Here is a 14,699-nt window from a genome sequence, read left to right as displayed (position 1 = left end):
TTACACTACGGTGTTGATAAGGACGAGGACAATGTAGATATAGTCGGGGAACCACGTCTAAGCACTCTAGACGTGTGTGTTTAGGTTATGTGGGTGATACAGATGAGAATGAGTCGGGGTTTTTTGAAGAAAAATTTCAAGTAATAAATTTCATGTGAGCATATGGGAAATTATCTTTTTATCTTCGTGTATTAAATGGAAAGGCATTCAGATGAGGCTTCACAAAGCTTTCCGTCAAATGCAGTTATTAGGTTTGTTCGTCGAGCAAAAAATTTGTACGAATTTGTACGAATTATCACGATTTTTGCCCAAATCGCGTTCGTGCAGACCAAAAAATTATCCAACACTCAAAAATTGTGAGCAAAGTGACAGTTCTCTTGGAGAGAAGTTGCAAATTCTTGCTGGAAAAAATTTTGCCAGCAAGAATTTGCAAACACGAAAAACATGTGGTTGTGGCGCATGGTTGCATTTTTGTCTACAATAATTTGAATAAATTAGTTCGTTAAATTTAAAAATTTATAAACACGAGCGATTTTTTTATGAAAAAAGGAAGTAAATAATTGTTGATATAATTAATTTAGTTAATTCCAATGATTTGAACTTAATTCGGCTGAAAAAAATGGTATTCGCAATCGGAATGCAATTGCAACCAGAGTCGATTTAAGAAACCCGACAGCTAGTACGATGAAGAAATTGAAATGTATGTCAAAGAAAGTCAGAACAAAAAGAAATATACATGTAAATCCTGTTTTTGGACATCCGAAAGAATTTTAAAAATTCTATAAAAATTTTTTATGTTTGAAATACAACCGTGGACGCCAGCTGGCAGCGAAACTTGTAAATTCCTGCAAATTTGCGTTCGTGCAGAAATTTGCAAGCTTCTCAACATGAGAGAGAATTTGAGAGAATTTTTTCTTACTCTCTGATATTTTGAGTGTTTGATAATTCTTGCTGGATTTTCGACGAACAAACCTATTGCGATCTAGCGAATGGTATGTACATCTCTAGAAATTTTCAGTATGCATTACCAACATAAAATTTCAAATTGATTATTTATTTAGTAACTATAACCCAATGTGCAATGAGGTACATATGGTCGTTGTTGTGGGTATGCAGTTAAAGTTTCACGGCTATACTCAATCCCGACTTTTGCGTCCTCGTTCGCGCACTCCGGGCAAACAATCCGAGTTGAGCCTTGGGTCACAGCACAAAGAGAAGGAGCTTTGGTGGGGCCATTCCGACATCTTCGGTTTAAGGGCTCACTGAAGTCGATGGCGTCTGCTCACCAGTAGGTGTGGCTCCAAGCGGGTGTCTGCTTTGGAGCAAGCGCATCCCTATATAAAAGTGTATTCGGTTGCGAAACCACGCCCGTCCCAGAATGGCTTGTACGCTGGGTTTGGGACCCCTTCCTGTGAAAAAAACAAAGCCTCGTATGAGACCCCCCTTATGATGACGACCACGGCAAACGTTTAAAGGACTACGATTTGAGGGCATGCACCTAGAATGTCCGGACCGTTAATGGGGAAGGTGTCTCTGCCCGGCTGGTTGACGGCCTCGTAAGGACGAGAGCTGACCACACCGCCATCCAAGAAATACGTTTGACGGAGCAAGGCAAAAACGTCTGTGGCCTTGCGACGTCTACTACAGTTCTCATCTCAAGGAGCGCAAATTAGGTGTTGAATTTGTGGTGGGAGACTCCGTCGACGAGTACTGTCGTCTCCGACGGAAGAGAAGGATGGGGCATCCAAGGATCTTTTCCTTGAGCGCTTGGAGCGCACGTACGAGCGCTACCCTCGCCATGATATCAAAATCTGGCTTAACGACTTCAATGTCGGGTGGGCAAGGAAGGGATCTTTGGAACCAACGTCGGAAAATTCAGCCTCCACGACGAAACGTTCTACACCAGATTGCGGGGTATCGACTTATCATAAATATATCCATCAAGCTACGCCGCTGTCTCCATATCGAAAAACGAGAAACCAAATCGATCATGTTGTGATAGACGAAAGAACGCTTCCAGTGTTTTGGACGTACGCACGCTTCGAGCCCCAAACATCTACTGCGACCACTATCTTGTTGCAGCCAAGATACGTGCCCGTCTCTGTGCATACAAAAATGTGCACTCAAAAGTGCAAGGAAAGCTTAACGTCGTGTCGGTTGGACGGGAATGAGGGTAAAAAGCCGTTGGGATTAATTAATTAATTAAAAGCTCCAATCGCAACAGACAGCCAATGCATTCCCTACTCGACTCTCACACCTGCTCTCTGAGAGAGCACTCTTTAACAAACAGTGGTCGATCTTCCACTGAGCCATCGATATCTGTGTTCGTATGGAATAGTAGCTTATGTCGAAAGGCTGGCTTTAGTATAATGCAGCATTCGCAGCATACGATTGCGAATGACTCACTGGCGCCAAGGCGTTGAAGAACTTTTGGCAAATAAACGTTCAAGAAATAGTTCCTATACTAGCAAGTCAATATTCTTATTAAGTCACATCAAAAAATTCATTGTCGTTTATATATATTCACAAGACGTGTTAACCGTCGTAAAATCTTAAGCTTAGCATTTTTTATATAAAATAACGGTTAAAATGGTTTTAGGAGCGGATAATTATATATATAATTCTTTACCAGTTTAAGAACATTTCGGTGCAGTTAGAAGTCCTCTAAAACCATTTTAATGATTATTTTACTTAAAAAAAAAAATATTAAGCCTAAGATTTTACGACGGTTGACACGTCTTGTAAATCCCCTAATAATATAATAGGTGCAATCCCGTATTCCTCGGACTCGGACTAGTAAAACTGTCAAAAAATAAAAATTCACTCAGAGCGAGAGAGTAACATTGAAAAGTACGGGATCGCTTTCTAGTAAAAAATGGTAACTTCTGTCAACTTCAACATAACCTCCAAATTTTGGTTGTAAATTTTTGCTTATTTTGTATGTAAACACACTCAGCTAACACATGTAAATAACCAAAAATACTTTCAAATTCATTAGAATCCACTTAAACAAGTAATTAAATACTTTTCAACAAGAATTATCAGAGTGCACTTTTCTTTTGTTTACAATTTGGTTGCCAAACACACTACAGCTGATCGTTTGACACATTTACCAGAATTTACCAGCAAAAAATTCTCGGACTAAAACTGGTAACTTCTGACAGGGAGAGAACCGTATTTACTCTCTTTTTTTGTCCTCTCAATAGTCAGAGAACCGAGTACGGGATCGATTTCCAGTAAAATCTGACTGATTCTGACTATTTCTGACTAGTCCGGACTCGTACGGGATCGCAACTAATGATTACACTGGTTTACAGCAAAAATGCCGATTTTCGGAATCACCGAGCAATTCTACATAGGTATTGGATAGTGGAATCTGGAGAACAAAAACCAATCTAAAATTTGTGATCCAGTGTTATTAATTAGATCGTGCTTTTATTTTTAGAGAACAGTTAATTAGTTAAATACCATCGTATAGAAAAGCGAGTATTTTTATATTAAATAACTTTCGCTGCATTGTCATAATATTCAGCCAAATGGACTACTGATATTTATGCGATATTTACGACCTTTACTTTTTTATAAAAGTTGTGGTGCACCTTAAAATGAATTTCTAGAATTGAAACGGTAATAGGCCCAGGTACGCCCTTTTAGTTTTCTTTTACTAAAGTATGTAGCATCACGTAGGTGCAATGAACTATTTAGTAAAGGACCGCATTTATTTTTTATAGATACGTATTTCGCATATTACTAAAAAATTTTGTTTTGTAAATAGGCTCCTTTGGCCTTCATGGCCTCATATCGAGCACTAACCGTCAAAAAGATATAAGCGAAATTTTTTTAAAAATTCTCTTTTGAATGCAGAACTAGAGCATCTAGATGTATTATTAGGAAAAATATCGTATGGGCGAAAAATCTGTCACGTCCGATATGTCACCTCCGTTATCACATTTTAGTTCAAAATCAAACCAACAATGAATTGCTTCTGATTAAAAATGAATTGCTTGTAATGGTCCGTAATTTGACTTTATTTAAAGAATGTTTAAGAGAGGAAAACCTTACAGGATTGGCAGAGTTTCGCTTATTTTTACATGTACTCTGAAACCACTTGTTTTTGTCACGTGCGTTATGAGCTTTTCACATATTTTCTCGACACCAGTGTTCAAAGCGCACCTAATTTTTTTTGTCCACCAAAGGACGGTATAAAGGAAATTTTTTTTTATAAGTGACTTCCGCTTTCGTATGTGTTTTTTTTTTTAACTCCAAAGTCGTACGAATGTCACGTCCGACATCATGGAAACACAAAACAGAAAATGATAAAAAAACGGTGATTTTTGCGTAAGTATTAGTGCATTCAAAGTTTGTGAGGCCTTGTTTACTTTTACTTGAGAATTGTCGAAATTGGCATAACCAAAGTGGCGGTTTGCGGAATGTGCCACCTTTGTGTGCTACATCGTGGTTGATGCATACAGTTTAAGTTACATAAATAAAAGCTTGTAAAAATGGAGCTTCCGTAAAATACGTTCCCTAGTGATAACATTAAGGTGCACACTATAAATTGGCGCAGCAGCTCAGTCAAGCGCCAATTTGGAGTGTGTTTTTGATCTGAGGAATCAATTATATTTATAAATTGCATTTAAGAAGTCAAACATGCCATTAACAGTCACAACCTTATCACTGCTATGATTTCTACTGCGCCTGAAAGTTTGCTGCTAGAACAAATACTCCGCTATAACACAAATTTTTAAGTTTTTGTGTATTGTTCTAGCACTTTTAAAATCGAATTAATTCATGTAGCACATTTTTCTGCGCACCAAAATTCACAATAGTGATGAGCGAAAATGTCAGTAAAATTTTAGTACATTTCAATATGATTTCATACTTACGTTGGACTTACTTTGCAAGGCATTTAATTAAAATTATGTACACATTCTTTTGTTTTAATTTCACTTCAAACATTGTTTCCGTATATATTTCATAATGTTTTGCTTTCTCTCTATCGCATATGGGCGCACATTATTTATACATACAAGAATATAATTCCTTACACACTAAAATTCATATACAATTTTCTTTTCTAAATCCTATACTTTGCTATTTTTTGTAGATTTATAATTTTTACTATATTAATTTTAAATTACTGTTTTAATTATTTTTTTGTTGTTGTTTTGTTTTGATAACTTTACCTTTAAGGTGCTTACAGTTCTTCTCTCCTTTTTTATTTGAATATTTACTTGTTTGCTTATAAATTAAATGCCACTAGTTAGTTGAGAAGAATATCTAACATATAGTACGCTTTTTTACAGATTTGTTTAGTACTTTTATATGTATTTCTTGCAGTCACATTTCACGTACCGAAATTCGTAATAATATAGATGACTTGTTTAGTTGAAGAGTAAGGAATATGATTCCCTTGTTTTTTGTTATTTTTTCCTCTTTTTCGTAGCAGCATAATATGTGCTTCAGCTTATAAAATTTATCCGAGTAGACTTGAAGTATGTTAAGTTCTACATTAAAATTTAGTTGATTTAGTTTGTTTTAGAAATGAACTCACATGCAGTTACGTTAATCGCAGAACTGAAGCTGATTAAATTTGCAATTGTGTAGCGCAGCTTTGGCGGGATATTAGATTTCACCGCCGCTAAATCTGTCATGCAAAGAGCGCTTTTATGACTTTTTCTATTGTATGCGCATACATCTGTATGTAGGTATGTACATATGTAACGGGTGATTTTTTAAGAGCTTGATACCTTTTTTTTTTAAAAAAAAACGCATAAAATTTGCAAAATCTCATCGGTTCTTTATTTGAAACGTTAGATTGGTCCATGACATTTACTTTTTGAAGATAATTTCATTTAAATGTTGACCGCGGCTGCGTCTTACGTGGTCCATTCGGAAAGTCCAATTTTGGGCAACTTTTTCGAGCATTTCGGCCGGAATAGCCCGAATTTCTTCGGAAATGTTGTCTTCCAAAGCTGGAATAGTTGCTGGCTTATTTCTGTAGACTTTAGACTTGACGTAGCCCCACAAAAAATAGTCTAAAGGCGTCAAATCGCATGATCTTGGTGGCCAACTTACCGGTCCATTTCTTGAGATGAATTGTTCTCCGAAGTTTTCCCTCAAAATGGCCATAGAATCGCGAGCTGTGTGGCATGTAGCGCCATCTTGTTGAAACCACATGTCAACCAAGTTCAGTTCTTCCATTTTTTGGCAACAAAAAGTTTGTTAGCATCGAACGATAGCGATCGCCATTCACCGTAACGTTGCGTCCAACAGCATCTTTGAAAAAATACGGTCCAATGATTCCACCAGCGTACAAACCACACCAAACAGTGCATTTTTCGGGATGCATGGGCAGTTCTTGAACGGCTTCTGGTTGCTCTTCACTCCAAATGCGGCAATTTTGCTTATTTACGAAGCCATTCAACCAGAAATGAGCCTCATCGCTGAACAAAATTTGTCGATTTCGACATTTCGAACCGAACACTGATTTTGGTAATAAAATTCAATGATTTGCAAGCGTTGCTCGTTAGTAAGTCTATTCATGATGAAATGTCAAAGCATACTGAGCATCTTTCTCTTTGACACCATGTCTGAAATCCCACGTGATCTGTCAAATACTAATGCATGAAAATCCTAACCTCAAAAAAATCACCCGTTACATAAGCACACTATCAGTTAAGCAATTTTTTATGGTAAACGATTTTTTAGTAAATTTTAACGTATCCGATTAGCTACAGCGCATTTTAGATTGCCAAAATGCCACCGTTCTAAACAACTGAACTGAACAATGTCAATAATTTGTTAGTAGCTACATACATAAATTCATATACATACGTACATATATGTTTGTACATACAAATATTAATAAAAGAAAGTTCAACAATTTAAAAAAGAACTAATCGTACAATTAAATAATGAATTTCAAAGTTGCTAACAACTTTTCGGATTTCTTACAATTCTAGATAAATTGTTTACAAGCAAATCAAATGCCTAAAGCCACATAAACTCTCCACAGTTTCACAGTTTCTAGGCGTAGTAGGTAAGTCGAGAAAGTTCAAAAAACGATTAGCTGATAGTATTTGGCAGCGGTATATATGTATGTAAACAAAAATTGCGCCATCCCTATTTGATTCTTTGCAAATACATATACATATATCTAAACATCAATATGATGTAACTAAGGTGAATTCAATCTTGTTAATTGCATAGCGCTGAATTTTTGTATTTGTTTTAAACACATATGTACATACATATTATAATTTCGCCACTTTACAAATCTTACAAACTTTCAACTTTCTCTACCTCACCGCCGCTATTATGGACTGTATACTTTTAATGGCCGGAAAATAATAACAAGGAAGGCAAGGAATACCAACACCGTTTCGGTTAATCGAAACCAGCCAAATAGTATGGACCCTCACTGGGATGGACTATGGGAGTTTCTTTTTTTTTTGCGCTTAATGTTGTCGTCAGGATGAACGATCAGCATGATGACTTAATAAATATGTACAATATTCAAAATGGTATTTTACACTACATATACGACATAACACTGTAAACGATCAAACGTGTTGCGGAATGAAAGCCAGAGTATTTTGGGCATTGGTAGTACATACATACATATATACATACATTGGAACACTGGCGAAATTCGTACATAAAAAATTTCAGCTACGAATGCCAAAGCTTTTAAATGCCAGAACAATTTTTTTTCGCGTATAAATTTAATAAAGTTGTGGATTTATAAAATCTGATAAAAATGTGGTAAACTTTATCAATTAACATAAATTTTATTATGTCTAAATTTCGGTGCACACATGTAAAGCGTTAAAATTAAATTTTGAAGATAGCAAACATACATACATAAATGACTGATAAAAGAGGGCTAGCGGACTTGTGTTCTTTACCTCATGCATCCAATTTTATTGAAAGTTCAATATATCTCAAATTTGTTCTCTACAAATTTCATCATAGTACTAATAAAGCTTTTAATTTCATACCGTTATTTTTTCAACTAAATTTCAAATTGTTTAATAAACTTTTTTAGGTAAGCATCTTATAAATTTTTTGAATTCGCGAAACGTCAAAATGCCATTTTACAAGCAAAATGATTTGAAAGGGCTTTTGTAGGTTCATTTTCCTTAAAGGAATAGGTTATAGGAGATGGTGGTTGTAAAAATTAAAGAACATATTTATAGCACCTATATATCGTCGCTACCATGTCAAACTATCGAATGAGCAAAAATGCTTATTCAGTTACAATACCTTGCGCATGTGTTTAGAATGATGCGCCAGTTGGCAAATCGTCAAATTTCTACTCTTCTTAGAAGCAGAGGATACTGGCTTTAACAAAGTTTCGAATCCCACAATTTTTCCTAACGACGACATTTTAACAACAGTTTTTTTCTGCTCTCCTGAAAAATACCCATTTTCACATTCGATAGTTTCGACATGGTAGTGATGATATGTATGAATATGCCAATACGAGCCGAAGCTTTGTTCGAAACTAATTTCACCACAGTATATATGTATGTACATATAAACGAGAAGTACGGCCAAAAACTGTTTGCTTTTATGTCGCAATGTTCCATGAATTGAAGCTACACCTTTTTTGTATATGTGAATATTTTTTTTTTGTTTGCTGCTACTCTCATTCAAGCATACACATTAATTTGCTTAGTTTAGTCATCTGTTTGTTTAGACAAACATATTCGGGGATATCACTGAATCCATCGTGATTGCATTTTCGAAGATTTTCAAAAAATTCGGACTACGATGGATTCAGTGATAGCCCTGATTGTACCATAACTAATATTATATAGACACTTTCATATAGTATACTTTTATGGTTTTATGAGCTCGTTGACTCGATATTTATGTATAAAAGTTGATTTACAATTCATACATACATATGTATTTAAAACTTTTACAGGCTAATCTTCGGATGAAAATATACAATATATACGATGATTTTGAAATTGATAACCAATAGATGTGGCATAATTAATCACACTTAAAGATATTTTTTTTTTATACAACTATTATCATTAATTATGTATGTCTGTATTTATGTATATGCAGTATTCGTAGGAGGTGTATCTTAGGTTGTATACTTATTTACATTTGGCGATACGGATAGTGGTATTTGGTAGCGTAGAGTGTGGTATATGATACATAAGCGATGACTTGCTATTAAAGGAAGTGGTTTAGTGTATAGTAAAAAGTTGTAAAAAAGAAAGCACAACAATTTTCTCTTTCATAATTTCTAAAGATAAGCTGACTTAATCGATGACATTAGCCATCAAAAGTGAGACGGCTTCACCACACATACATATGTAAATGTATTTCTCTAGAAGAAGGTGGAGAACTTGCGCCTATTGGGCGCATTTGCCGCCATTACAGGCACCGACGCATACGCCGATGGCTCGGCCGTGCTGGCAACAACGCTTGCGCCCTTTTTTCGCGCATACGCCGCTGCCGTTGCCGAAATGGTCACAGAGGCGGGTGGCACGACAACCGGCACAACCACGGGTTATACGGAGATTTCGTAATTCATATCGTAAACGCTGGCACGTTCGGGTGTGGGTGTGGTCGTGCGTGCACCACCCACCAAATGTTGTGCGCCTGGTCCACCTACTGCTGATGGTGGCATATTGCCACTGCGCCCCTGCTGTTGCTGCTGTTCCAGCGATTGCATCTCCATAGAGTCGGTCATTTCGAGTGCGCGCACAAATGACATGGGACGTGTTGGCGTCTGTTTTCGCTTCACTTGAGGCGATGGCTGTGTTTGTAGTTGGGTGACAACGCCAGCACCACCGACGCCGCCACCGCTGGGCCCACTAGGATTTGGTGGAAAAACGGGAACGCCGCCCCGCAATTGTGGCTGATAGCCGCCGGCGTTAGAATTTGTCATCGCTTGTGATGTGTGCACATAATTATTTGACTGTGAGGCAGCGGGATTACCAATACCATAACGCATCATATAGGTTGGTGCGGATGTCGACGAGGTAGGTGGCATCGTCGTAGGACTGGTCGGATTGGAACGATATTGATTTTGTTGTTGTTGTTGTTGTTGCTGTTGCTGAGCTACCGGTACATATTCGCCTGGTTGGTGTATACGCGAATGCGTCATTATTAATGGATGTGGCTGACCGCTGCCGCCTACTGTGATGTACTGTGCGTGATGTATGCTATTGGCCATTGAGCCGCCACTGCTGCCGATGCCCATGGAAGAGGGCGGCATGCCACCACCGCCACCGCCGCCGCTGGCGCTACCACTGCTACTACTGAAGCCAGGCGAAGTGTCCTTCCACATGTAGACGCCACGTTGTGGACTACCCGCTAATTCGCGTATATTATCTACCGTGTTGTTAGAGCGCGCATATGAAAGTTCATTGCCGCCCTGTCGTACTAGTTCACCTTCGGAGAGAAAGCGGCGTTGAGGGCTTCCACCGTAGGCCTGTGAGGCCAGCACCTGTTGCTGGTGATGTGTTAGCGGTACTGTGAATGAGGTGCCAAATGTAAGAACAAATTAATGTGAATTCGACTATGATATACGAACTTGAACAGGTTAAATTTGAGCTACAAAGAACGAAAAAGAAGTGAGATGTGATTAAAAAAAATGAATAGCTATGTGATCGACGTTGTAAGCGCATAATAACCCCAACCGTTCTGACGACATTTTCGTGACCGATAAGTTTTAGAGTGTAGCCCGGTTTATAGGTGCCAACACAGGGTTGCTCCTTAAATGTTGTATTATTGGGGGTATTCTCGAAGTCATGCTAAGCCCTTGCACGGTGCACTCTTTACAAAGCTGTCCCATGGGAAAACCGGTTTTACCATGCAATCCGTGCACCGCGCAAGGGCTTTTCAAGACTTCGAGAATATCCCTATTCTAACTCGAACGGAAATATGCAAAATCTGGCATTGTCTACGTAAAGTTTGACTTGGAATCTTGAGCACGCACTGCCCAATGGAAACCAGCAGCTGTGTGGAAGATGACGAGAGGTAATCATCTTAACACTATCTACTGAACTCGTTTCAGCACTCATATATGGCGGGCCGCTCTGCAAAAGCCACTTTAGAAAATAAGGAGACAGCAATATGGAATGTTCTGAGCATCAATGGAGCCTTGAGAACTTTTAACTGGAAGTTCTTCTAGATCTTACTCCTCTTCATATTCATATACAGACTCAGGCGAAAAGGGCTCTACTAAGGATGGCTGGTACCAACATCGGGGCAGAAGGTTTTCTTAGTCGTAGCAACATCGATAATTCTGACGATGCATAACCCGGTAATTGGAATATAAAGGTTTAAAACTGATGTAAGTATGTAATAAGAAGAGCTGGGCCGAAATATATCGGATATACCAAAACATTATAACCGGGTACACTGATGGCTCATTGTCTGAGGAGGGTACCGGAAAAAGTGTGGTTGGACCGCTATATGCTATAGAAAGATCCGCATACTTTAATATCACGCGAAACTACCGGAATCAGAACATCACAATCTTGACAGATATCCAAGAGCCTATTGAAGCCTTCAGAGCTTATCAGGTAACATTTAACAGGTGATGGAGGGCCTTGAAAAGCTCAAAACTCTTGGTCTAAGCAATCTGGCTTGCGCGGCATATTGGTATTGAAGGAAATAAGACTGACGATAAACTTAAAAAGAAAGGAGCCTCTCAACCTCTTCATCTCCCAGGTCTAGAGTATTTCAAAGCATTTTTCAAAACTTAAAACTTAAAACGCTTTAAGGAATGTATAAGCCTATCCAAGATCAGCTTACGAATATTGTAGGTATTCTGAGAATACTGCAGGCTGAACTATCACTTGACCAAAATGGGAATTTACTCGCAGGAGCGATGTCCGGCACTGATCCACAAAAGCAAAAAAAAAAAAAAACACAGGGGAACATTTACTAAAATTTCTTTCGAGCGTTGCGTTACTGTTGCGGACTGTTGAGAAAATAGGTGCGTTCGACAAGTCAAAAATTTGTAATAGTTTTCCAAATTTTTACTGGATGGCGTTCGATAACGACAAAAAATTATCCAACACACAAAAATTGAGAGAGCAAGCGTTCATTTTGATGCAAGAGAAACGTTCATTTTGTACTGGCAAAATTTTAGTCAGCAAAAATGATCCAACACGAAAACATATGATCACAAAACATATGGTTGCAATTTTTGTAAACAAACAAAATTGCATTTTCCGAGTTTTGGTATTTATATGCTTTTTGGCTGCCTGCTATGTGACTTTATGATAGCGCCAACTAGTTTTTACTTCTATGTAGAAATGTTCCTGGCGAACATTGAACGTTCACTTTCCTTTTTTCTTCTATGGAGGCAACATGAATTTCAGTTTGTTTACAAATAAAACATAAACAAAGTCAGCTGGTGTGTCTTCTTCTTCCGGTTTTTGCAAGTAATGGCTAATTTCCTGTTCCTTTACTTTTTTGCTTTTTCATCTCTTTGGGAGAGAATTTTCGCTTACTCTCTTGATTTTGATTGTTAGCTGGTGTTGGCTAATTTTGTTATCGAACGCAACACATGTCTAAATATGCCCATGACATAATGCAGCATGTTGTTGTTATAGCAGCATAAGAGTTCCCCAACGAGTTTTTGGCGAGTGTTGCTGAAGTGACAGTCCTTGGCCAAATATAAATCTGGGTCTTTCCGGTTACGTAGACCCGACTGTCGTGGGAACGACATAATACGGCATAGTAGAGATGGGTGCGGGCCTAATTTTTCCTGCTCGGCACGGCACTCGTTCACTAAATTTTATGATTTACCATGGAAAGCGGCAAAAATGAAAAAAACCGCATTACTGTATCTTTTAGTGTAAGTGCGGGGTGCTTTCCGCGAACTACATATTATTTTATCTTATCTGAAACAGCTTCCTAAAAAGATCTTATTGAAAACGCCCTGCCTGGAGCGTTCTCCATTTTGCTGTGTGAATAGAACAGTTCAGAAGTTCATACGTAGAGCAAAATTTACGGTAAATAATATTTAGTCGAATTTCGTTAAAGCTTTACCCCTCACAAGGTAACGCTACCGGATAAATCACAAGTAAGTAATTTAATAAATAATGTGCAGTAATGAATTAATAATTTTAAACAACATAAAAAAGGCCTATTATTCATTTTGCAATAAAAACAAGTAAGTAAATAAGTCTTGACTCAATCAAATAGGCGAAAAAATCGGCCGATTGTGCCCAAAGAGCCGGATGGGATTAGAATAGCGGAAAAAGCCCAATTGTATTGCGCGTATTTTCCATTCTTTGACTTTTCGTATACATAATTCTTATTTCTCACTCCTTTTGCCCTTCTATACATATTTACATTTAATTTTATAGTAAATACGAAATAGTACATACGATTGTAAATGAATTAGTAGCTACTTGATTTCATACTTAGTATATGGACCAATTGGGGCTTCGAATTTTATGGCTTTTGCTGGATTTAGACTTAGATTTCTTAGAGGTCTTAAATGCGCTGGCCATGGCAAGTAATTTTTTTCGTTTCTTTTTATTTTCATGCAATGATCGTTTACTATATTTTCGATTGTATTCTTTCTCACCTTGCTGTTGTTGTTGCTGATGCTGATGCTGTTGCATCATGGCACGTTGTTGCTGTTGTTGCAACATGATTTGCTGCTGTTGAATGGTAGGCGGTTGTGGATGTTGCGGCGGCAAGCCAGTCGTATACTCGTAATAAGTCTGTGACGGTTGTTGTTGTGTATTTAGACCAATGAAATCGGGTCGTCTTGGTTGGGTGGGCGTACCAGGATTGGATCTTTTGCAGGACAAGTAAAAAAAAGAACATTTAAGTTTAGTATTAGTACATGTTTTCAAAATTGCAAAAAGTTTGAATATCAATGATTTACAACAACAAGCATTAAGTTCACGGCAAATCGAATGCATGGACAACAGATACATATGTATGTAATTAGTTGAGAAAAAGTTATGTAATATGTATGTATGTATATGTATGTATTTGTATGTATGCGTATACATATGTATGTATTTGTGAACCACTTTGAATGAAATGTTGATTAAATGTAAGAATAAGTTTTTTCTCGCCATACTCACAAGCTCGGATTATTGATTTTAATATACTAAATACATTATTATCAAAGCTATCGTATTAAGACATGTAGTTAATAGTTATGCACACATACATACATACACAGAGCTGAAAATATGCTTCAATTAATCACGCCACAAGTGCTGAAATTACTAAATCAAATGAACGCAATGAAGACGCGCTGCGATACGGATATACAATACACAAAGCCACAGCCCCTAATCTTAAACATATAATACGTAATTCAAGTTGAATTTATATTTTAAAATAAGTGGCAACTCTCCTACAAGTAGTAGACGATATGTAATATGTACATTTGTACATACATCTTATCTTACTAATCTTACTATCTTACTAATATTATAAATGTGAAAGTTTGTATGTTTGGATGTTTGGGAAATCATCACGCGGAAACGACTGAACGGATTTTCATGAAATTTGGTACGCAGATAGCTTACGGCCCAGATTGGTTAATAGGCTATTTTTTTTAAGAGTTACCGCCTGTTAAAAAAGTTTAATTTATTTAATATGCGGGAACGACTGAATGGATTTGCATGAAAATTTTCACACAGATAGCTTATGACCTAGGTTGGAAAATAGGCTACCTTTCTTAA

General features: G+C 37.4%; 1 protein-coding gene across 1 annotated transcript in view; it reads right to left on the bottom strand.

The window, feature by feature from the left end:
• Positions 1–8,629: 8,629 nt before the first annotated feature.
• LOC118733235 (dendritic arbor reduction protein 1) overlaps positions 8,630–14,699 on the bottom strand; it is a 132,407-nt gene continuing 126,337 nt past the window's right edge. Inside the window, exons 9-10 of the mRNA XM_036462558.1 lie at positions 13,580–13,794; positions 8,630–10,503 (exon numbers count right to left, since the gene is read on the bottom strand). Coding sequence (XP_036318451.1) covers positions 9,536–10,503; positions 13,580–13,794 — 1,183 coding nt within the window. The 3' untranslated portion in view covers positions 8,630–9,535. The remainder of the gene's footprint in view (positions 10,504–13,579; positions 13,795–14,699) is intronic.

Source organism: Rhagoletis pomonella, unplaced genomic scaffold (assembly GCF_013731165.1).
Source record: "Rhagoletis pomonella isolate Grant_MI unplaced genomic scaffold, Rhpom_1.0 Rhpom_scaffold_00002, whole genome shotgun sequence".
Classification (NCBI taxonomy): domain Eukaryota; kingdom Metazoa; phylum Arthropoda; class Insecta; order Diptera; family Tephritidae; genus Rhagoletis; species Rhagoletis pomonella.
This window is presented reverse-complemented; position numbering and strand designations above follow the sequence as displayed.